Genomic DNA, 25211 nt, shown 5'->3' with positions numbered 1-25211 from the left:
CCGTCCAATCTGCGTTTGTCTACGACGGGATTATTTGGCCGGCAAAAGTCGCTATACGTGGTCGCTCTTCGAATTTGGGCGCCAGCTACAACTTTGAAATTTTACCTGCTGCACAGCAACCACCGACGGCACAGCTGCCGATAAGCAAGCGACGTCTTCAGTGGCAAGTGCACTATAGCTCCGGTCACGAAACCGTCACTTCTGTCCACAGAGTGCTCCTGACACTGGCGGTGACGCTACGCGGCTGGTTCTTACCCGTTCTTCGATGCGAATATTTCAATCAGCGTTTATTCGCCGAGAAGGGTTTCATTTTTTTCCACAGCTTACGACATGGTGGCTACAGTACGTGGTGCGTTCAAATACCAACAAGGAATCCGAGACCTGAAACCTTAAGACAAAAAGACAGGCAGACAGCCAACAACATTGTTGGCAATGTGGTTACAAATACTTTCCAATACGGTGCAAATGTGAATAAATAAAGATTTTATTCGACTGAAATATATATACAACCCTACTTACACATTTAATCATGTCGATTAGCGTTACTGTCAGTCATGCGCTCATTTGATTGGTATTGAAGTACTAACTGAAGCACACATTTTTCGTTAAGGTGTAGTTGGGTATAAATAAAAAAGAAATAGCATCGAACAAACATTTTTCACACACGCGCACATGCACTCGAAAATTCAAAGGCACAGTGTAGACATACCATATTGCACAATGCAATATTAGTGATACCAGTATAATTATGTATAAATGAAGTGTTCCTGGTACAATGTGCAAGCGCATTGCATGCATCACGTCATTGAGGAAAACTTTCGATATTATATCTGATATTTGAAAACGCAGGGGAAGTTATTGCTTTCCATTATTGCAAGCTACATACCATTTCATACATTAGTTCCTATTTCCATTAGTTCGCACTTTTCCCGAAAAGCTTATGTATAGGTTGAACGTTGAAACTATTTTGACGTTGGCTACACTACTACTGTAAGGCGTTAGGAAGATGCTGGAAGAATAGCGGTCATTATTGGATAGATATTGTGGATTTTTAAAGTGGCGGAATTTGCACCAGTGGGACCAATTTACACTCATCCGTGGCAAGGTATTCAAAAGACGCTTGATCACCGCGGTTCAGCGGAGCAACGCCGTGAATCGCGGAAACACCAAACATGGCTCGAGGCATATACACAGTCTTTCGAACACATTTTTTGCTTACCCATAACTTGTACCTCTACTTTTCCATTGATTTATTAGAAGTGTAGCCTCAGTGGAATTATTCACACCTTTCTAGCGTTCATATCATCTAATAGATTATTTTGCGGGAATTATTTTACGAATACAAGATTCTAGTTTTTACAAAAAAAAACAATTATACCTGCAGCAGAGCAGGCCACCGAGTGGTATTCCTTACGTAATCAGCGTAATAAGGTAACAACGACAAGATTCATCAACGGGACAGCTTTGCTCTCCTACCAATTCTCAAAGTGTTAAATCGTTTGGGCGAGCCTGTGAGGTTTATTTTCCCATCAGCAAATCGAAGTCCCGCGGCAGAATTGGTTTACTAGAAAGTGAATGTAATTAATAATAGACCTACCAGGACATTTATTTGCATGCTCAATCGGTACTTCCATCAGTCTGCGCCAGAAGTTGCGGATGAATATCCGAACTAGAATGTGCTTGCATTTGTTTTTCTTTTTCTTGTTTGTTTGTATACAATATTTTAAAGAATTTCTTGAGGTAAGATTTTCGTTTTTCTCAGTGGCATGCTCTTGCCACACATGAAAATTGTAGCTTTGAATTGCAAACTGCTTAAACATTATCTGTAAGCTTTTGCCAGGTTGTTGGCCTTTCGCTCCACCGTGACTTTCGGTGCATGACAGAAATAAAGCACTCCCGTCTTGTTCAAAAATAAAAGCATGGCGTAAGTCAAACGTTTGCTGAACAAGCACTTTGCGCGAGGGATAAATTATGTAATGTGTCATGATATTAAGGCCTGGTGACACATTGTTGCTCATCTCCTGTTTCACCAGCGAAAACGTCCGGTTCACGGAGATCGTCAAAGCGTTCACAGGTGCCCATTGGAAGTAAGCGCAAGCGGGGAACGATTCGAGGATGGGTAAAACACATCCATCGGTGGCTCATCCTACCCAAATTTGCGCAACGCTGTCACTTTACAGACTGTCCGTCACACTGATCAGTAGTATCCCTTACTTAGCCTGAACAGAATCGTTTGCGACGGTGGCCAGCATTTCTTTATATCTCCTAGCCAGTTCTGGATTGTGAGCATCGCAGTAGACGCATCCGATCCAGGACAGGGACAGCCGACCACGTGGAACGCAGTAATTCTCGAAGAACAGTCGCAAGTCGTAACTGTCCGTCTCCAGGTGTCGAAGCGCGGGCAGGGCTTTCAATGCGTCGTGCAGCTTCCCAGGCTCAAGTTCCAACTTACGCAGTGACAATTTCGTGTCCAAGGTCAGGTGTTCGAGGCGCGGAAATGGCAGGTGTCGGCCGTAGTGAATGCAGAATTGCAGGAACTCGAAGCACATTTCGTCGTCACCGAAGCTCGCGGTACGTAGCGTGTCCCGGATGGCAGACAAGAATGGGTAGGACGTGCGCCTCAGGAGCTTCATACTAATCTCGACACATTCCAGATTAGGGAATGCGTGGGCGTCCACTGGAATGTCCTCGATGGATCCTACGCCGCCTCTTAGCTTCAGGACCCTGATCATCGGACACAGTTTCGCGATTGTGGAGAGCCGCACACCGCCGCAATTCTTCAGGGCCAATTCTTCGAGCCGCGGCCACCTTGTGAGCAGCTGCTTGAGTACCGGATCCACATCGGTGAAGCCAAAGAACGGATATAATCCCAGCTTGAGACGGCGGAGGTTGCCAAACGCTGAGAGATCGGCGAGCGCTTTCAGCGTGCCCACAGACACCTGTAAGGTTTGAGCGCTTTATTACGCTGTGATTGAAAAACAGTGGCGCGAAAGGAACAATGACGAGACGAGTACAAAGGACTGGCGTGTATACTCGTATAGTCCTTGTTTCTTATGCGCTACTGTATTGCTTCGCAGTTATGAGGCAACTCGCCCAAGAAGATGTTTTACTAAGCCATATTGCGGTGGTTTTCAAGGAAATGAAAGTTACGCAGATCCGACACACACCTTTTGAATCTATGTGAAACGAGCTTTAATTATTGGCGGTCTCTACATTATGCCATATAAGAACTGGTGTGGTCCTCTTTCAACGTGTATTTTCGAATTTCTGCGCAACATTGTAACTATGTTTCGCATCAGTTAAAGTAATTTTTTCTCTTTTGGTGAACAAGATGTGCCTTTTTATTAAGCGTGTCTCATCGCATGATTCCATGGGTGAATCTTCTTACTGGGAACATGGCGTATGAAAAACATCAAGAAGAGATCATGTCATTATATTGCGCAACAATTGGGTGATTATTAGAAGAAAAAATGAAAGTCACAGTTCCATTTTTTTTCATGTCGCACCAAAACCACAACGCCGATGGGTCGGTGTGACATCCCGAATTGCAAAGCATTTTTTTTTTGCTAACTGGGCCGGCAGCGTTGGCTTACTAAATAAAAGCTCCCGAAATATATGTTCAGCCCTTTACTGTTTTAGAATGCAATGCAAAGAATTGTTACTGTTAAGAGATTAAGAAAGCCCCCTAGCAGATGACGTCAAAATTCAAGACGTCATTGAGGGCTGGTGCGGGAACTTCAAGACAGCGACGCCGCCTGCCTTTCCTCATTGCACCTTTTCTTGCTTAACAAGCGTCTTGTCGCGCTAAGACTGGTGTTTTTGTATTGCATAAGGGTAATTTAGTAACGCAGGAGGAATCATTCCTCGCCTTAGTGTCCCTCTAACGATCTGTGCCATAATTAGCCCTTACCTGCAACATTTCGACGGAGGGAAATTTTTTCGCAGCAAGTGCCACGTCAGTAGCCATCGGTAGGCATCTGCTTGACTTTTCATCCAAAGAGAACACCCAGAGGTGGCTGAAATCCTTGGCTTTTGGGAGTCGCTTCGAGGTGGCCACGCTGTGCGGCCCCATGATGCAATGCGCGACCCATTGGCTGTCGATGCGGCGCACCTAAAACGGGATAATAATATTAATCGCTGTCATCAACCTTTTTGAGTTAACTGCTCAGCGAAGGGCTCTGCGGGACGTCTGCTAACAATAATGCCTTCGGCCGAACTTAATCTATGCCTATAAATCGCGTAACCTTCTCTCCTGACTTAGCCCTTTTGGAACCTCACGTGCGTTTTCCGTGCTCGGGAACATTTCCTTTTACTCTAATAGACGATAATTCCTCTCCTTCCGAGTCATATGACCTGCCCAACGACACTTACTACACTTAAATATCCGCTAAAACATCGGCTACACACGTTAGACATACTGTTGTTCGTATGTGTATTAACGTTACGGCGATTATTTCAACGTTCCATTCCTCGTATCGGAACATTCAGCTCAACTTCGAGATTAATTGTTTTCTTCCAAATTTTGGTCCAGCACGAGTTATGCAGAGCGCGAGAACTACACATTGCGCTGAAGCACGCACGGCCACGAGAGTCACGTATTAGCACGACATCGAGATTACAGAGGATAAATATAATACTGGCTCTCTCAGTTGAGAAATGTCTGCGCGCACTAATGATAGTAATTATACCTGCGTTGCTAATAAGTGCACACGCTTAATTTGCCTTTTATTTAGGCCAGCGTGCCATCATTATCTATAATAAAGCTTTTCTTTCAATCCATCTTTACACGCGTCAGTGAGTGAGATAACTCCCGAAAATCGAGCTACACATGGGACATTCAGCTACTCCCAATGGACGGGTTGCGAGCACCCCGTTTATTCTCACAGAGCTACAAATATAGCGGGCTAAGCCTTCCATGGAGTAACGCTCGCTCATTGCGCATCTCATGTGCGCTTCTGCGACTTGCTTCCGTGACGTTCAGAAACGTAACAGCAGTTCAAAATTTGTATATGGTGGAATGCCAAGAAGTAATGACTAAACCTTTCTCAGACCAACAAAGAAGCCATGATCAGTGGGAACAATTCAGGAAATCTAAGGGACCAAATTCGTTTTGTAGCAGTCATATAAAGCGGGCAGGGAAGCACAGCCTAAAAGAAATATGTTTTAATTATATCAACGTAGAATTATGTACGAAGATGAGTTAAATTTGAGTTACGCTTCATATTACTATAATGCAAAGGGAAATTAAAGTCAAACAGACAACCTGCCACCGGTGGTAGCCGAACTGGGAACCTCGGCATGGGTGATCAACTCATTCGTAATCAGCATAATGCTTATCCAGTGTAGAACGAAGGCATCTGTCAGCGATCTCCAATTACCGATATCTCCTGTCAGCAGACTCCCGACTCCAACCTATGTGCCTGGAAATAATGTTATGTTACCACCCCATTCTGTATCGTAATCAATGTGTCTCCTTTTTTTCGGCATTCTGTTACTCTAGTGAGCAATCAGTTTTCCACTCTATGCATTAAATCTTGGTCAAAAATTCATTTCCGCCTCCCTCTCTGAATTAAATTATCAGCTACCATCTATTCCCAGTTAGAACATACACTACTCCTTTCTATTTAGCTCGTGCCGCTATACATCGCTTCTTCTGAAGCTTCTTTGTTAACATCTGAGCTTCCGCAACACAGCTTAGTGCCGGTAGAATGGAATGACTATACAGATTTCAATAGAATCGATAAGCTGCTGACCATGACTCAGTAGTGTCTGTAATATCGAAACATATTTTTATGTGTTAGGCGATTTTCTTGATAAGAGTCCCCGTGATCAGAGTCCCCTTTTCAATTAACTGGCCTAGATAAGTGTCCTCTTGCAAAACTTCTAGATGCTGATTACCAATCGCGTGCACTTCACGACAGTAAGTGTAACCGGTTAGTTGGTTTGTTATTAGCATCGTAGACAGCGCTGACGATAGCACAAGATGAAAATACGGTACGCAGTGATATTGAGCGCAGGTGGTAGGTCACCGAATGCATTCTGTTTTTCTTGCCTAGTCGTCTGGGATGTTCCCCCGCGCTATTCAAGAAAATGTCTATCCCTTGCCAGCTAGGCTAGTGAACACTTAAAAACATGCATTATACCTATCCGTGGCAATGTTAAGCTTTGGGTATGACGACGTTACTTACGTCAGGGCAGGTGTGAAGGAGTGCCAGCGTGGTCGCGCGAGTCATAATAAGGTACCCGTCGTATATGCAGCCCGCGCTGCCGACCAGCTGTCTCAGCTGACTTCGCTCCACCAGCGGTACAGAGGGGTCCGTGAGCGGCTCGTCAAATTCTAATCCGTGCTCGCAACAGTCGTGTAGCAGAGCCAGCGCTCTCACGTTCGGGAACATGCGTACCAGCTTGTACACCTTGTCCCTGTTGTGCACGATGCATATCTCATGGGTGTCTCGGAGCAGCTTGCTAGCTGCGCTGGCGTAGCGGTCCGCAGAGTCGAAGGACGCGCAACCGCAAAACAGGGCCTTCAATATCCTCGCCTCGCGTGGAAACCCGCTCTTCGCTGCAGAAACCAAGGATCTCTGGTTCGCGATCAGGAGGCGACGGTTGTCGTCGGCGAGCGAGAGTCCTTCTGGGACTGCCACGTCCCTCGGCCAAGCAGTGTGCAGTTTGAGGACGACATGATCTTCGGCAAGAAACAGCACATGGGGATCTCCGAACTCCCTCACCAGCTCCATAGCAGGTATAGATGCAGAAAGTAATGACTGCCTGGAAGTCACAAGTTGATGATCAGATGCTAGCTTTCACACCACACACCAACCAACGGCTCAAAAAATAATTTAGCACACTTTATCGTTGACTTAATTATCTTGCCTAGTTCATCAATGTCATGATATAACGTGATGTGCTATGATTTGTATAGATGGGGAAAAGGGCGACACCTTTGATTATTAATTTCTTTGGTGAACCACGGTTTGTTTCGTCTCTGTTTAGTGGGTAGACGCTTTGGTCGTACGCGTTGGTGAACAAGATCAAGAAGCTTACTCGTAAAAATTTTCGACAACTCCTCGATATTGCAAGTTCTACTCAGATCCAGAAATTCGTCATAATAGTCTTCAAGAGCATTGGCCATCAAACCAAAATTGGCCTTCTCATAAACTTTCTTCCGTCTTGATAAGGTGGACAAGGCCTACTGCACACAATTTTGGCAAGTACAACATCATGGTCGCTGATCCTAGGCATCGGAAAAACAGAATGTACAACTCTGTCCGAATTCGAAAAGGTCCTGTTGAGTGACCAGTTAGAATCACCGGATCGTCTGGTTGGGAAATCAACAGACTCTAAATGCCCAATCGTTCCCGCTCAAGGGTGAAATTCCATGGATAGGGCAGACCGAGATGGCGAAACAGGGTGGTTGCGAATCCATCGAACATGTGACATGTTAAAGTCAGCTCCAAGTAGTAACGGGCAGTTTATGTATAACTGATGGGACAAAGAACCCAACGGAGAAGGGCTTTACTGGGGCTATGATAAAATGCGGCCCGCATGAAATGTTGCCCGTTAGGCAAGATTACATTGCGGCAGACGTTCTCACATTCATCTTCATCTTTAGTAATTGGCGCGCTTAATAAGGAACAACTAACAAGTATGCAAGCTCAACCACCATGACCATCTCGGTCATGCCTGCACACTTAAATGTAGGTGAACAATTAGCAATTCAAAAATAATTTTGCGAGTGAAAAATATTCAATTTGGCAAGTTTTTGGAAAACTTTCGGATGCGTAAAGCACATTTTCTTACCAAATTTGCCAATATAAACACAACTATATATTGCAGAGAAACCTATCTAGGTTCAGCAAGCGAAGTTGTACAGTTGTGCACACTAAGGCAATTTCGATCTAAGTTTTCTCGCGGAACTATATTTCATGTACTCCGCCCCACTTTCCAAGCACGTCACATGACAACAATTTTTTGTTCAATCAGAACAGACTGGGAAGCGACTTTGATCAAGGTAGGAAATAATTTCTGACAAATACAATTTGAGATGGCAGAGAGACACGTCTGGGACATTTGGCGTACAATAATTCTGTAATGATTACATCATAGAACTCTGCGTTGCAATCGTCCAGCTACCATAGCAATGATACCTATTACATGGATTCGTTTCATCTTTCTTGCGTGTGGCTCTAGGTGCTGATGTTTCTGCATCTTTTTTTTACACTTTACCTTTCTTAATTTTCAGGCAGTCAAATTTAAAAAAAATGAATGCAATCAGCTTTTGCACAAATGCATAATCACGCGGAATTGTTGCATTCCAAGTTGCGTTATCCAAGTTGCCATATTGTTATCAACTAACTGAATACGTAGAAAAGCGGCGAAATAATATATTAACTGTGTTTGAAGTGTATGTATTTATGCTACGGTGCCTGTAATGGCTGCCAGTGCGACATATAAACACAACTGCGCTTGCTCAAACCTCAGGAGAGCGATTTTCTGCGCAATGGCGACGAGCGAGGGCCTAATTACACTGTAGTTTAATACAGCGGAACGGGCCGTCGCCCGAACAGATCGCTCGTTCTTGTCGCTCGATCGCTCGGTTCTGGAAATCTAGAAATCGTCGCCTGTCGCCTGGAATTGCTATGAGCGACTAGCCAATAGAGCGAAGCTGGAACTTGGTGTACATCAGTCAAGTACTACCATATAGTACTACCTGTCGGACGGAACGAGCAGACTAGCAAATTTTCATACGTGCAAGGCTAAGAACCTGCTGTAAGACTTTCAGAAATACTTAATGCTCTTTACAGCAAAACACATACACTTAAGAGGAAGCTTTAGCTCGGGCCCAACTCCGATGCAGCCTATTCAAATACATGTATAAAACAAGAACACTTTTCCGAGATAACCCGTGGACCAATTTTAATTAAATTTGTTGCTTTTCTGAGAAAAATTAGACTAGTGACTGCTGGAAGCGGTATTCCAATTTAGGGCCTAAAAATTTTTAAAAGAATTTTCAAAAATTCGAAAGTTCGACAATGTAGAAAGAAGTTCACAAATTAATAGCTCTGCATCCAGAATATCTATCGCGGTTCTGCAAACGGAATCCATTAGATCATTTAAAGCGGAAAAATGCGATATGTCCATTAATATCTTAGGTGAATTCTTTCCGTTGTGTACAAGGGTTCTGCAAAAGCTGTATTTCCAGATTATTACATTTTTGAGATTCATGTGTAATATGTCAATTTTGTCCGCTTTAGAGGTACTATTAGATGCAACGCACAGAATTGTGATATCATTTTTCATTGCTGAGTTACAAAGTTGCAAACTTGATAGTTTTGTTTTCTGAAAATTTGCGATTTATGGCAATTTTTTACAAAAAATTGACGCAGTAAACCAAAAATTTGAAATCAACAGTCACCAGATTCCAAGTTTTTCTTTTAAATGCAACAAACCTCGTCAAATTTTGTGCAGCGGTTGCCGAGAAAAACGAATGCTCCTTTTACGTGTATTTAGACAGGAGCACCCGAGCTAAAGCTTCCTCTTCAGAGGTAGCTTTAGCTCTCGCCCAACTCCGATACCGCCTATTTAAATAGAAGTAAAATGTACAAGTGCTTTTCTGAGATAACCCTTGCGCCGGTTTTAATGATATTTGTTTCATTTTAGAGAAAAAGTTAAATTCTAGTTACTGTTGTAAGCGAAATTTAGATTTAAGTCCTGAACTTTTGTAATGTATTTTTTTATAAAACTGTAAATTTCGGACTTCCCTAGTTTTTTAACTAACAAATTTGTCCCTCTGCATCAGAAACAGATATCGTCATTCTATAAACTGCATCCGTTGGAACATCTAAAGTGGATAAATTCGATGTAAATGTTTACAGCCTACATAAATTGGTTACTGTGTTTACAAGGGCTTTGCGATATACATACTAACTTAAGAACGGTATACTGCAGAGCTGGGTACATATAGCACATGAATTTGTCCACTTTAGATGTACTATTACATGCAATTCACAGAACTGTGATATCATTTTTCATTGCATATTTATAAGTTGTAAGCATGATAGTATCGTTATCTGAAAGCTTGTGATTTTTAACAATTTTTATAAAAAATGAACTGCGCAAATAAAAAATCGTTTTTAACAATGCCCATATTTTAAAGTTTTCTTTTCCATACAAAAACATCAGCAAATTTACTGTATTTGGTAGCGCGAAAAACGATTTCACTTTTCACATATATCTAGATAGTTGCCTCCGAGCTAAAGCTCCCTTCTAAATTATTGAAGCAAGCGTAACGCCAGTTTCGCCGCACATTTGCTGCCTTCATACCGGTAACACTGAGGAGACGTCGCTCAAAAGTGATCGCTCGCGTTTGGGTTCGACTTGTAGCTGACGAGTGGACACGACAGACATCTCAGTCGCGTCGTTTGTCGCCGTCGCACGGGAGATCGCTTGCACGGGGTCTAAACGTTTATCGCAACAACTCACTTCGACGCTGCTCCCGCAGACGCGCAGTTCATTTGCATCGAACTAACCTCTTCCCGTGTCACCAATGCAGCCGGTAAGGCTGGCGAGACTTTTCTGAAAAGCTCTGCAACGGGGTTTCGCATTCTGGGCGATGTATCGCCGGTCATTGATCTAGCCTGACCACTGAGTGATAAACGACAGAGCATTCGAGTCAATAGACGACAGGTCAAATGTCTTGTGGCAGACACCAAACAGGAGCACCGACTTACCGCTTGTGTAGGAGCTTTGAGCGAGCTCACCGTGAACGCTGTCTATAGCGCCAGCCAACACGTGAAGTGCTGAAACCGGCGACGGTGGCTGGCTCAAAACGCGCGCCTGCCGCGTGGCGCCGATGTCGTCGGCGGGGCCGCGGCGCCGTCTTCGAAAGCAGCCGCTCGAACCTTCATACGCAGTGTTCTGTTTTTACAGCGAAGGTGTCAGTGCGACTAGAAAAGCTTTATATCGTTATATAGCCATTTCCACGGTGTCCTGAAAGAACGAGATCATTCACCGAGTTTTTATATACAGGGGGTGGCAGGCATGCAAGGGGGGATATATGGAGGCGAATTTTCAACTGCGTGGGTCGTCTATTCTTGGCCCACTGCCCTGAAGGAACCCAAGGTGGTTACAGTTATTTATTTGCAGAGAATGGGCACCATATTGTGGGTGACGTGCAGTGAGAGTTTGAAAAGTGGAGGTTAATTACTGCCTGTGTGGCAAATTACATATACAAGCGTTCGAGAGCCTTACAAGCGTTTATTAAGAATGGCACGGGTCAACAACTTAAAAATTTTGTCGTCATGGCAAGTATCCTATGCGTGATGCTTGCGCAAACTGTCGAGACTATTAGGTAATTCCAGCCTTTTTAGAAAATTGCTTATATATGCAAGTGTCCCAACACAGAATGTCGCAGGGCCTTTATCCAAATGTTTCCACGAGCACTAAAAGATCTGCAATCCCATGGCAGCAACTGCACATTCCTTCCTCCTGGGTGACATCGTTGACCAGCTCATACCCGCAGGTACGAGCAGAGCGGCACGAGCCAATGAGGCCCTGAACTAAGGCCTGGCAGCACCCTACGAGGAAGACGCCTCAACTGATTACGAATAGACGTTTTCTCTCCCTCTCTCTCTCTCTCTCACACACACACACACACACACACACACACACACACACACACACACACACACACACACACACACACACACACACACACACACACACACACACACACACACGTTCGGTGGAAGTGAGGCGCGTGTTAAGTGTAATCACTGGCACGGCATTAATTTTTTCTGGTTTGAGAGCAAGCACACTGTTTTCAACGACTGCGCCGCCGCGCACGGCAGCGCTGCCTCCACGCCTGGAGCCGCAGCGCCGATGCTTCCCCTAACGGCGTGCGTGCACAGAGCAGCCGCCTTCGCCAGTGGAAACGCGGCGCACTCTTGACACTTCGCCATTATTTAGCCGCCCCGCCCATACAGCGCCCTCGGCCGCCGGCGGAGTCTTAACTGTTACAAGAAATGTCGAGAGATGGCGCCACCATCCCGTGCACAGTTCAGGCGAGTGCTTTTGAATTATTCTCTTGCTCCGCCTCCGCAACCCTCCCCCTCCTATGCCCTACGATATATCAAGTTGCGCCTGGCCCTCCGACTCCACGGCCTGATTCCTAAACACACTACATTCCTACCGCCTGGCAACCGCGTGCATTCTCGGAGCCCAGCGTTAGCCTAAATACAGTGAACTCCGGATAAACAAAACTCGATTGAACGGGAATGCCGGATAAATGGAACAAGAGTATCAGCTTGGTCGGCCCCCCACAAGCACAATGTTAGCGAACTTCGGTTAAACGGAAACCATGTTTTAACGCGAAAGCATTTCTTGGCTAGGTTGGCGAAAGCGCGCACCTGCAAGGCGTCCGCAAAAGCCGTGTCCGGAAAGCAAGTGACCTCTCTCACGGGAACTGACGCCGGCGCCAACACTGGCCGCAGCAACACTCGGCGCGTGCTCCACTCCGCCGCAGCGACCACCTGCAGCCGCGGCGTAGGATAGGGTAATCCTCGCAGCCGTAAGGGGAGGACGAAAGCGCATCGATGATCGGAATAGTCGGCGCGCTGTGTAACAGCGCCGACGTGTCCACCCGCTACTCGGATCACAAGGCCATGCAAGTTTCTATGCACCCCGACGCAAGTACTCCGTCACCTGAGACTTAAATGACACCACCCGCAACGCTGTGGCGGTCGTACTACCGAGTACTACTTCGATATACCCGAGAACTGTGATGCATACTGCCTCAACGAGGAAATCGAGGTGGACGTGTAAAGTGATGTCGAGTCCACCACTTTGATTGCACCAAATCATGTAAATAAACACAATTGGGACTCTCACATTGCCTCATTATAACACAATTGACTCGGCAGCAACACCTTGCAGCATCCTTCTGAACAACAATTCCTAGCAAAAAGAAGCGCTTTCGCGTTCTAATCTCATAAGAATATGCTTAAGGATCCTCTGCAACCTTTTTGTGAACTCCTGATATACGGAACTTTACCGAAATTATCACCCGTAACGTCGGCGTACGGAACAGGAAAAGTTCGATAAAGTTCTCAAATGGTGATGCTCTAAACACTGAAGAGAATCAAGCCCATCAGGCAGTTAAGCTAATGCAAATTAAATCTGTCGGAGTTGCAACGGTGTTTACATCATGAGGACTTAGCTCGGAGAGTAACGATCCCCGAGGAGGAAGAAAGCAGCGCTACGGAGTATTCAGGATCTTGCAGGCTGCCACCACTGCTTCATTAACACAGCCACGAATAAGAGACCTGAGATGAAGCCCTTGTTACGCTCTCTGAGGAAACAGTTGAAAACATTATCGGCAAAGTTCGTGGCACTTATAGATATAACTGTTCCAGTGAGCGTTACTGTTTCGGATAAGACGGCAAGCTGTGCAGTTGAAAATCTATAGAGCTATTGTGAACGCGAGTATTGCACGAAATTATATTGTGATCCTTTTCGTGCATGCTCGAACAAAACCTAATGCTACAGAAGCTGCAATATTCGAAGCCGAGCCCACGTAAAGTCTCTTTGTACTTACAGTTCCCAGGTGAAAATTCGCAACTGGGATTCTACTGGTTCCAGTTCAAGTGGTTTATTAGCCAATTCCCAGTAGGTACTTGGGCAACTAGGTACATAGGCCTGTTAGTGCCTGGCTGGCCGCAACAGTGGCTAACCAGCCACAGGATTCAGTATATCAAGACATGCATATAGACAATGTCCAGCTCGCCAGGATTTATTTTTCCTATAGTTGAAGCCGACGCTTTGGATTTGGACGACGCTTTGGAGCACGTCTTGGATTTTCTCCGATAGCAGGCAACCCATGCTCTGTACTGTAGTTTCGACGCTGATTAGCTTCTCAGCACCCCAGTGCTTCATCATGGCATGTGAAAAGAACAGACGTAGAAACAGATTAAAAAGCCCCATTGGCAGCTGTCAAAGCACAACTCAGCAGAAGCTTGAATAGAAGCTACAATTAAGTGCATGTGAATTAAACTGCTCGCACTGCTTGTGGAAGCCATCGATACAACTTAGCAGCAGTTAGATGTTTCCTAAATATTTCTTTATCAACTCACCTGTGACAACAGCCACCTACTTTGGCGTCAATGGCTCTTTTGCCACTTCATCCAGACATTTCTATCGCGGCGCCACCACGCCTGTGACGCTCTTCTTGGATGAAATATCCTTCCCCCACACACCTTCAGCTGTGTCTTTTACCACAAGTGTGGGTTTGCTGTTTTTCATGATCTTGAATGCTGCCTCGGCCCTCACGATGACTCCCTTGGCAAGATGGAACTGTGAGAAAAAATAAGCAATATATTGCATACAACTTCATAAAGAGGCAGCAGACCAAACGGAAAGTGCAGGAAAATTGAAAATAAGAAGGCATCAGCTTTCTGCCTGAGGTCAAAGATGTACCTAGCTGAAATTGTGGTAATGGCTTACAGACTAATATGCTTATACTCACAGTGCCATCGTCTAAGTGAGTGAAGTCAGCAGCTCCTGTCGCAATATTGCTGCTGATTTGGCCTGCAAAATAACGGTAACTTGATTACGTTTTGTTTCTGTTGCTTTTCGCAATTTAGTGCGACAAGGAAACTTCAGTCTTTAGTAATAATTGACCAATAAAAGCTAAAATTGCTGTCTAGATAGAAACGCCAGAAGGGGCCACTCTCTGTAATTTCCAGCTTTTATTGGTCCATTTATTCACTCGAAAAAACTGTACATTTATGCAATGTGTTGCATCTTCATTCGATCAGCACCACAACTTGTGCTCCTGGGTTTGCTTTTAGCACTGTCAACACATTTACAAATAAGTACATAGCAACGCAAGGTGGCTGCTCACTGCATGAGAATACGCATTCACCGCATGTGTGTTCTCAGTGACACGGATACATGTTAGCTAAAACGTGGAAAGGCATTTAAGGTTCACATATCATAGGCATCCAAAACTGCCAAAGGCAAACGAAAAAAACATGAAAATGCATAGAATGGATGGGTATTGACAATGTCGCTTGCACCCTTAGCAAGAAGCTTTAATATATAGTAACACAATGGCAACCACTTGAACTGACTGTATTACATGTGATATATTTACGAAGGTGCCATGATCATGCAATGCATCTGCAATATTCTTTTAAAAGTTCTCAGCTTTAGCAATGTTGATAGCCAACGAGGAGACCCGACTATAACATGGTGGTACATAATGAAAGTGAATACAGACTAACACAGGTTGCTATAGCTGAGTACAAATGTGAGAATGCAGAGGAAGCGCAGCTGTTGCTGCACTAGTATTCAAGGTGCACGCTGACTGAGGTTGTCATTTAAATTAAAATATACAAAAATAGCCTTGGCAACCATTGATTTTTTACTGTAATTAACTGAATATACTGAACCCCATTAGGCATGCTTAATAGGCCAGAACAAGGACAAGCATACTTGGTCGTGCAGACAACACTGGCTCCTGCGAGGTCGGACCTGCTGAGGATCCATGGGAACATAAACAGATAGCCAAACTTGAGGTAGACAGGCACATGAAAGAATCGGTTCTTATTCACCTGGCCTTTGAATGTGCCAGCAAGAGAAGGAAAAAGAGACTCACCGCAAGCAGACTCCTCAGCACCAAGCGAACTTTCTGCAGTAAAACCAAATGTAATAATGAAATGTCAATTTTCAGACATGTTTTCAGTGCTCTCAGCAACAATATTTCTCAACTTTGACTGCATCTCTGCTTCATGAACTAACGAGTTAAGAATGCATGCACAGCGAGGTGATGCTGCGCATGCATCACCTCGCAAGAGAACAAATGTTCCAAACAACGAGGCTTCTGTGAATGTCAGCCACAGAAAGAATGGATAAATACTTGTGATTATAGAGTTTACAGCTAGCACCAACAAATGTAGGATAGAAAAGTAAGAAAAGGTCAAACCTCCGCCAATGCTGCTCATTTTCACTTGCTTGGGGCGGTTGACTTTGGCCGCAGCTTCCTGTCTGCCCATCAGCATGGACGGGGCTGAAATGCATAAATGTTTTGTATGCTCAGCACTTCTCTAACGGAGCAACTGCCCTACATAGCAGTATGTGCTCTAAACACCACTAACAGACACAATTACCACACACACCAAGTACGCATGGTCATAGTTCAAGGCTATAATAGCCATGTACGTTTACTCCATCAGAAGTAATCATAAAATATGAAACCTTTGTTGCTGCTGTAGCCTTGGGAGAGCTGCTGGGGAAGTGTGCCTTCCAGTACAAAAAAAAAGTAATTAAAGGGTTAGCAGTGCACTGCCACATCTCAGTGTGCTCATGAACCAATTAACAAACAAAATGCCACACTTACGCTAAAAAATCTTGCTCTCGAGGCCTTTCTCGAGAGCAACCACTCTTTCCCTGAAGAAATCTCGTTCCTCCTTTAATCCGGCGGCCCTCGCCTTCACACCTGCGCCTTTTCTGTGGCTGCCTTCAGCTCACTCCGAGCGCACTACGAATCTGAGTCGTTGTCGGAGCTCGCCGACTCGCTGACTGTGCGGGCCCACTTGTGCTGCAGTCAATAAAGTGGGTTATTAGTTACACTAGTAGCGCATGTCGTTCTCAAATTTTCCAGCCGAGCGTGAGTTCATTCGTGTAGTACAGCACGTGACTTACATTTTGAGGGCGCTGCACTTTGTGCAAATTGGCATGAGCCTCTTCAAGGCTTTTATTTAATATGGAAACATACATGACATCCCTTGCCGTCCCCCGTTTTTTTTCTGCGTCTATAACATAAAACAATGCATGTGTGAAATTAGGTATACAATATGTTTGGTAAAATTAGGACTGCACATTTGTAAAGCAGACACTAACCCTTTTCTGCACTTTTATCCGTTGTTGCGCCGCCTCGATCGTCTCGACCCCTTCGTCCAAGCTGGTGATATGGTACCGCCGAATCTTTGGCTTTAGAAGTCTCTTAGAATTCATTCTTTCGTTAACTTCGGCTTCGGTTTCTAAAAAATGCATAGTAACGGTACTAAGGGTTATAAAAAAGCGCTCACAATGGATCCGAATCACTTACCTGCTAGCATCAAGATTTGGGCGTTATAATAGAGTGCTTTAGCTGAGCGCTTGCTGTCCGCTCCGCTCAGACCGGCATATGCTAGCAAATGCCACAAAACCGCTTAGCGGGAACGCTATTGCGCTTGCGCACAACGCTCATACCGGCAGCGGAACGAAGACCGCATCCCTCGCTCCGCTACAAAGCAGACTGAGCGGAGCGTGACAGCGTGTCTACTTGGCCTCTTCGTCATTTTGCAGCCGAGTTGATAGCGAGTCGCTCGCGTCTCGGCAAGACGCGCTTATCAAATGCGAAATCTACGCAGTTCCCTGCACTATCGCAGAGCGTGAAATCTGAGCGGAGCGGAGTGTGGGCGGTGCTCTGCTAAAACCGTCTAATATCCCGTGTCTTCGCCGTCGACCGGGTCACGCTAAAATGCCGAATAAATTGTCCGCTTGTCAAAATTTAAATCATGCTCGGGTTTAAAATTTTTTATGTCCGAGGGCGGGATAACGTGCAGTTTTCCGTCGAAATCATTGAGGGATCTCACGACGGCAAACATCCTGAAGGCTGAGCAATATTAATTGGCTAAGGGCTAATGAGTGTACACAAAGCTCTAAGCGTGGAATGAAGCATGGGACGGCCACAACAAAAACGTGCCTATATCGGGTTGGACTGAAGCGCTCGGCAAGATAAAAATACTGTAGTTACTAAAAATAAAAAAAGCTAAATACAAGTGACAAAGCAAATGTTACAGCTATAAAAATATTTACATGTCAGTAAAAGTAACAAAGATTTGGTGCAATCTTTTAACAACTTAGGATATTCTGTTTGCTTTGCGCAACTATAATCCAACGCGACCCGGTCCGATGCAGTCATTCAGCTCTTTATTCTGTGGTCGTGTTAGTGGTCATCAGTGCTCATCACCATTGCTGGCACAGTTTTTCGCGACTTTGGGTCCTCGAAAGCAGTATTTAGGGCCCCTAAAGAATGCTCCTGATCTTCCAAGATGCACGAGATCGTATCTTCAGAGGCGTGCGGTGTTACAGTGCGATTCGCATCAAGCCGTGCAGCAAGACAACGACGGAAACGGCGATGCGGTGTCGGCGTCAGGCGTGCCGGGTACTGATGACAGCGACATAGACATAGTGCAAGATAGCTGTGAACCTGAGAACGACTTCATACATCCTGAGGCGCAACTATCCGTCGAAGGTGATAGCGAAGTACCACCGGCACAGACTGAGCACGTCGATGCTAACGGCTTGCTAGTACTGGCATTGAACTTTTCGCTGGAGTTTAGCTTGTCATGGAAGGCAGTCGAAGCTCTACAGAAGCTGATCGCGCATATATTAGATATACACGACATTCCGGCATCAAAGTACCTATTCAAAAAACAAGTGGGAGCGAATATACGTGAAGCTCGGTTCCATTTTTACTGTGAACCTTGTATGAATTTGCTGGCGGAGACATCGGGCGATCTGCAAGAACGCAGTAGTCTGCAGGTCAGCTGCTCAGTATATGTAGAAGAAACTACAGTGGGCGGAATTTGGTGAGAGACGGTCACTTTTTTATAACCCTACCTATTGTGTAGCAACTTTCTTCGCTGCTCTCCGATAAAACCATCGCAAATGCGCTGGTTAAGAGGCTGCAGTCCATTGATCAAGGACGGGCTGGCACAGAGGTTTTTGACACTATGGATGGGTCCCTGTACAGGGAGCTGAGACAGAAAGTAAGAAAGGATGGCCTGACGCTCACATTCAATGCTGACGGCAGCCCAGTTTTGAAATCATCGAAGTTTTCCATTTGGCCGATACATCTAATGTCAATGAGCTGCCACCGAAGATGCAACACAAAAATGGCGTCCTGAGTGCCTTATGGTACGGCTAGTCACCAGGGGCGTAGCCAGGGGGGGGGGAGGGGCTGATGGGGCTTCAGCCCCCCCCCCCCTCCCCGAAATTTTTTTGTGCTGTCGTGTACCGCCCACCAAAACAACCACCGGCGCCGGGAATCAATCCGGATTTTATCTACAATGTATTTTTCATGCTTGAAAAGCCATTTCGGAACGAACATTGCGAACTCGGGCTGGATTTCGTGGCAACGCCCATGCACCTGGAGTCACATAACGCAAGGAGCCCCATCCGAGCACAAAGTTTCAGGGCTTTTCAATAGCGAGCGGGCGCGTCGCGGCATCTCGCAGCGGTCGCGGAATCTACCGAGCGAATGGATTTCAATTCCGAAACTTTATGGGTAAAAAGTTCTCATAAACTCTTGACTCGAAAGGTGCGCTGATATTTCCAAAGGTGTGCTTTCGATTTTCCAAATTCTGGAACTTTATGGGTCTAATTTTCCTTTAAACTTGGGCCAACATGCGCTAACGGGAGAGCCCTCGAGTTCAAGCCGTTCCAGAAATGGAAGGACACGCTCGCAATTTTCCGCACACACGAAAATGCTAAATATCACCGTGACTGTCAGCTTGTAGCTGATAATTTTCTCCAAACATTTTCAGGAAGCGCGCTCAATGTGATCGATCAGCTGGATCAGGACATATGCAAAGTAAAATAAGAGAAAACAGAAGACAGATAACGGCCTATTATTTAAACAATTCTTTTTTGGAGGCGACAAGGTCTGGCTCTCCGTGGCCATAGCGACAGTGGTCCTATAGATTTAAGCAAAGCCCCCGCTGAAAATACTGGTATTTTCAGAGCGCTTTTTCGCATGCGAGCTGATTGTGGAGATACATATCTGAAGAACCATTTGGAAAGTTGCCCCAGTAATGCCTCGTGTTTAAGTCCAGATGTACAAAACCAAATTATAGAAAATTGTGGTGGTGAAATTATCACAAAAAGGCTAGATGCAAAAGCAAACACTGCAGGCTGCTTCTCCGTACTTGCTGGCGAAACGACGTATATTGCTGGAATCGAACAGTTTACTGTTTGTACAAGGTACCTAAACAAGGATGCCAATGACACCGAAGAAATGTTTTTAGGTTTTAGCACTGGAATAAATGTTCTCTCTCATTGCGACTGCAGGTTCTATGTAAATGTGTACAAACTGCTGAAGATTGTAGTCGCCATTCCAGTGACCACAGCCAGCGCAGAGATAATATTATCAAACATGAGATTACTAAAAAAATACTTGCGCTCTACAATGTCTGAGGAACGCATGGTTAGGCTGGCGCTTCTATACGCCCACAGAAACGGCGGTATCAACTTGTGCGAAGTCATTGACCGCTTCGCTAAACTTCCGCCGAGTGAAGTTTGTACTTTGGATAGCGAAGCCGCAAAATCAATGCAACTAAAAAGCTCTGTTCCTTCAGTCCCATAGGCTCATAATTATGAAAACGGATGACTGTTCATTAGCTTTTATAACCGAAGAAACGTTCGCCGTTTATTGTAATAGTTAGCAACATGATTAAAATTATCATGCGAATACGAAAATTACGAGGACATTATTAGCCGATTTTCGCCAACCTTGCTCATTGAAAGCCCGGTCCACGCAGCGTTTCCCAACAAACACAGTCGGATATTGGGTAGTTAAACTTGCTGCATCATATGTGGCTTTCGTTTGTCCTTTTCTTTCCTTTTTAGCTACCTCATTTTACTTATTTTTTGAAACGAAGCAATACCCTTCTTTAATTTTGGGTGCAGAATAATTGTTGCCGCTGTGCAGGCAGTTAAAATAGACGTTTTCGTACTGATTTCGGCATCGTCCTCTATTATTCTACCCATATAGACCAGGATGGTCCAAGTACATATCACGATTTCTGCTATCAAAGTTTTGTTCTTGCCTGGATAGTCTGTCTTTCTATGCGTTAAGTTTACTATCCGTGACCGCGCAACAGGTTTATTTGTTTTGTTTGACGCTATTTTTACAGTGACGTTTGCTTAGATACGTAGATTTATTGGTGACTTATACGTATATTTAAATATCTTGTTGCGAGATTTTGTGCATACAAACAGTGAACTTTGTTTCCAGCGACACTTTCTTTGCCCTGCTACATCTGCAGAGAACGTACTTATCCTTTGTGTATTTCCTAAAACTAAACTCAAGCAATACGCACCCTACCTACACAACTATAAATGATCTGTCCAGTGCCCAAACCTTTCAGAACCGCCCTTCCGTAAGAAAGCCCTACGCACTGCGAGTAAGAAGTCCTGCCGAAGAAATGGATGTGTCGCTCCACGAACACGATGTCATGCCCCCTCCTGTACAGCTGCCGCCATAGCAGTGGCAGCTGATCGACTGTGATCTATCTTTCGTTGATGTTACAAAACATGCGCCGGCCGTACATATCCGTATGCACTTCCTCGAATTGCAGCACAAATACTCTTGTCCGGAATATTTTATCGACGCTTCAAAGTCGCGCACTGGCATGTCTTACGCGGCGGTCGGTCCATCCTTTTCAGCTGCCGGAGTTCTACACCCAAACACAACCATCTTTACAGCGGAGGCCTACGCCATCCTGGCGGCGGTTCAACACATCAAACGTCTAGACATACCCAAGGCAATCATTTATACTGACTCTTTAAGCGTATTGAAATGTTTAAAAACTCTAAGTAGGCAGAGAAACCCCGTAATTATAGCTCTTTATTCCATAATTTGCACCGCGTATGCATCCAAGCAGCAAATTGTGCTGTGCTGGGGGCCAGGACACCGCGAGATCGAAGGAAATGAGTTGGCCGACAAGCTAGCCACATCTGCTCATACAAACGTTGCCCTTTCGCCCATAGCCACCCCTGCAATGGACCTAAAGCCATTTATCAAGAAAAAGGTCAGGGCCTACTGGAAACGTCCGTGGGACAGAGAAATAAGCAACAAACTGCATACTATCAAACCTCATCTCACTCATTGGCCGCCAGAATCGAAGACACGCCGCACACAGGTTACACTTTGCAGACTAAGGATAGGACATACATACAGTACACACGCATACTTATTGTCCGGTGGCTATCCGCCTGTCTGTGATGGATGCGGCGAGCCACTCAGTGTACTTCATGTCCTCCTGCAATGCCGTGAACTGGAGCCTCAGAGGAAAAAACATTTTTCATTACCATTACGGCAGAATCTACCATTGCATCCTTGTATGTTTTTGGTTAATGAACCTATTTTTAAATACCAATTCCTTATCCCGTTTTAAAGGATATACAGAACTTTCGTGTTATATATCCAGGTGGCTTGTAGCACGGCCTCTCTGGAGAAGCCGCTGCGGCGGTATTTTATTAAATAAAGCACGTGCCTCGTGGTCTTTGTCCACAAAAGCCTTCGGTAGGCGTCGTGCTACTTTTATATCCTTAATTTTAGCACCATGACCACTTCTCATACATTCACGACCCACAGATCACTCCGCACGTCACTACCATATTTCTATTCGATGTATGTTTTACGTTTATATACCGCGATTTGTTCTTAGGCCCCTTTACAGCCACATTGCATCCTGTCATCGGAACTCACTGATCACAGCAAACATACCATTCATTGTCTTGGCGCTCTTTGGCCACACTTGGCCCTTGCGCCACAAAACAGCAAATATCATCATCATCATCACTTTCTTTGCCCTTTATCAAGTTATACATTCGCATTTGTATATTGCATTCTATCTTCGCATTTGTATGTATATTTTGCAGAACTCCTGCTTTTTATGTGTACTCACTGTTGCGACTATAATTTCAGTGCAATTACTCACAATACACAACCTTCTTCTTTCTGGGGTTTTACGTGCCAAAACCAATTCTGATTATGAGGCACGCCGTAGTGGAGGGCTCCGGATTAACTTTGACCACCTGGGGTTCTTTAACGTGCACTACAACGGAAGCACACGGGCGTTTTTGCATTTCGCCTCCATCGAAATGCGGCCGCCGCGGCCGGGATTCGATCCCGTGTTCTCGTGCTCAGCAGCGCAACGCCTTAGCTGACTGAGCCACCGCGGCGGGTCAATACACGACCGGTAACAGCTGATCCTGCGCAATCTACTACAACGAAGGACAGCATCATTGGCCGTTGCATATTGTCACGAGCCTCGAGAAGTAGTCCTGAAGGTTTAATAAACGTAGAGCGGCTGGCTCTTGGAAGACGCGACCGTCGGGGCTGGCTCGAGCAGAGAGGAGCGCGCGGTCTTCTTTCTTCTCTTGGGCTCGACCCACTCTTGCCCTCGACCCACTACTACAGGTGGCAATATCCCCCCTTCCGAACAAAAGCATCGCCTCGATGCTAAAAAAGGCGTAGAAGACAAAGAAGAGGAAGGCAGGCAAAGCGAAAGTAAAAAAAAAAATGTAGCCGTCACGCCGGCACAGTCAATGAACGAAGAAGCAAGCTCCCAAGATAAATGAAAAGTAGAAACAAAGAAGGGAATGAGAAAAAAAAATGAAACAAAAAAAAATTACGGACGCGCAATGTACGGCTTCATGCGCACAACATGAACTAGTCTGAGGTCGGTTGTCTTTGTGTCCTACTCCGTGTCTGCGATGTTGTGTCCGGAACAACTTCGTAGTTTACGTCACTGACGCGGCGGAGCACTTATACGGGCCGAAATACCGGCTCAGAAGCTTTTCACAGAGGCCACGACGGCGAACGGGGGTCCACACCCAAACTTGGTCCCGGGTTGTAGGACACGTCCCTGTGGCGGATGTTGTAGCGTCGTGCGTCTGCCTGCTGCTGCTGGCCGATATGCAGCCGCGCGAGCTGCCGAGCTTCCTCAGCACGCTCTGCAAATTCCTCGGCGTCAGTGTCAATAGGTCAGCGTCTTGACACGGCAGCATAGCGTCCAGCATCGTCTGGACTTCGCGACCGTAGAGAAGGCGAAAGGGCGTGAAGCGCGTCGTCTCTTGCACGGCGGTGTTATACGCGAAGGTCACGTAAGGCAAGATCCGATTCCCATGTTTTGTGTTGAACGTCGATGTACATTGCGAGCATGTCTGTGACAGTCTTATTCAGTCGCTCGGTGAGTCCGTTGGTCTGCGGATGGTACGCGGTCGTCTTGCGATGCCTGGTGTTGCTTAATTCAAAAACTTCGTCCATAAGCTGCGCTGTGAATGCTGTCCCTCTGTCTGTTATTACAGTGGAGGGAGCACCGTGACGCAAGACGATGTGGCGCATGAAGAACTGCGCTACCTCTGATGCCGTGGCTCGTGGATCGCCTGCGTCTCAGCATAGCGTGTTAAATAATCAGTCGCGACGATCACCCATTTGTTACCGTCGGCCGAGAGAGGAAACGGTCCGAGAATGTCCATGCCGACTTGGTCGAAAGGCGTGTGAGGTGCTTCAATTGGCTGAAGTAAGCCAGCCGGTTTAACGGATGGTGTCTTGCGGCGCTGGCATTCACGGCAGCCTTTAACGTACTGTTTGACGCTTGCCGAAAGACCGGGCCATAGTACATTTCGTTACTCTAGCGAGTGTTCGTGAAAAGCCTAAATGACCAGATGTTGGTTCGTCATGGCAAGCGAAGAGGATGTCGTCGCGCATGTCTCTTGGAACCACCAGGAGGTAAGCACGGCTGGTCGAACGAGCATTCTTCTTATAAACCACGTTGTCTCGCAGACAGAAGGACGTCAGCGAGCGGGACAGATGGCGTGGTATGGTTGTGTCGCGGCCTTCTAAATGATCGATGATCGGTCTAATCTCAGCGTCGTCACGCTGCCGTCTGCTCAAGTCCGACGAACTAATGGCGCCCAGGAAGCCGTCATCATCCTCTGTTTCCTGACTGGCAGGATCAATGGGTGCGCGGGACAGCGTGTCAGCGTCTTCATGCTTACGGCCAGACTTATAAACGATGGTGATGTCAAATTCCTGTAGCCGCAAGCTCCACCGTGCCAGTCGTCCTGAAGGGTCGCGCATGCTTGCCAACCAACAGAGGGCATGGTGGTCCGTCACTACTTTGAAGGGACGACCATAGAGATAGGGGCGAAACTTGATCGTCGCCCACACGACCGCGAGGCACTCTTTCTCCGTAGTCGAATAATTCGCCTCGGCACGGGACAGGGAGCGGCTGGCATACGCTATAACTCTTTCCACTCCATCTTGAAGCTGGACGAGCACTGCGCCAAGGCCAATGCTGCTGGCGTCGGTATCACCTCAGTATCAGCATCATCGTCAAAATGTGCAAGAACGGGTGCTGACTGCAGCGCCTGTT

At 45.8% G+C, this 25211-nt stretch overlaps 1 protein-coding gene and 1 long non-coding RNA gene across 4 annotated transcripts; both read right to left on the bottom strand.

The window, feature by feature from the left end:
- Nucleotides 1–410: 410 nt before the first annotated feature.
- On the bottom strand, nt 411–11063 carry LOC119464113 (uncharacterized). 3 transcript variants are annotated; one of them, XM_049656476.1, is made up of 4 exons: nt 10731–11063; nt 6402–6768; nt 3911–4111; nt 411–2939 (listed from the first exon to the last, which is right to left on the bottom strand). In XM_049656476.1, exons 2-4 carry the CDS (start codon nt 6735–6737, stop codon nt 2211–2213), a joined length of 1266 nt encoding a protein of 421 aa, XP_049512433.1. In that variant the 5' UTR covers nt 6738–6768; nt 10731–11063; the 3' UTR covers nt 411–2210. The 3 variants fall into 3 exon arrangements, with proteins under 3 accessions (XP_049512433.1, XP_049512432.1, XP_037580882.1); XM_049656475.1 differs by having other exon boundaries at nt 415–2939; nt 6189–6768; nt 10731–11060; XM_037724954.2 differs by lacking the exon at nt 10731–11063 and having other exon boundaries at nt 415–2939; nt 6189–8365.
- Nucleotides 11064–13981: 2918 nt separating this feature from the next.
- LOC125940384 (uncharacterized) lies at nt 13982–15806 on the bottom strand. Its single transcript, XR_007463603.1, has 3 exons — nt 15493–15806; nt 14522–14583; nt 13982–14349 (listed from the first exon to the last, which is right to left on the bottom strand). It is a non-coding gene; the product is annotated as an uncharacterized LOC125940384 (long non-coding RNA).
- Between the last annotated feature and the right edge of the window lie 9405 nt (nt 15807–25211).

The sequence above is a fragment of the Dermacentor silvarum genome, chromosome 9, assembly GCF_013339745.2.
Source record: "Dermacentor silvarum isolate Dsil-2018 chromosome 9, BIME_Dsil_1.4, whole genome shotgun sequence".
Classification (NCBI taxonomy): Eukaryota; Metazoa; Arthropoda; class Arachnida; order Ixodida; family Ixodidae; genus Dermacentor; species Dermacentor silvarum.
The sequence above is the reverse complement of the archived record's forward strand: the minus strand, read 5'-3'. Positions and strand labels throughout refer to the sequence as shown.

Bases quoted from the DNA above. Each gene is read 5' to 3' on its own strand.
- LOC119464113 (XM_049656475.1), bottom strand. From the start codon at position 6,737: ATGGAGCTGGTGAGGGAGTTCGGAGATCCCCATGTGCTGTTTCTTGCC. The intron at 4,112-6,188 runs GTAAGTAACGTC...ATCCCGTTTTAG, and splicing joins TCCTTCACACCTGCCCTGAC to GTGCGCCGCATCGACAGCCA. The intron at 2,940-3,910 runs GTAAGGGCTAAT...CAAACCTTACAG, and splicing joins CCTCCGTCGAAATGTTGCAG to GTGTCTGTGGGCACGCTGAA.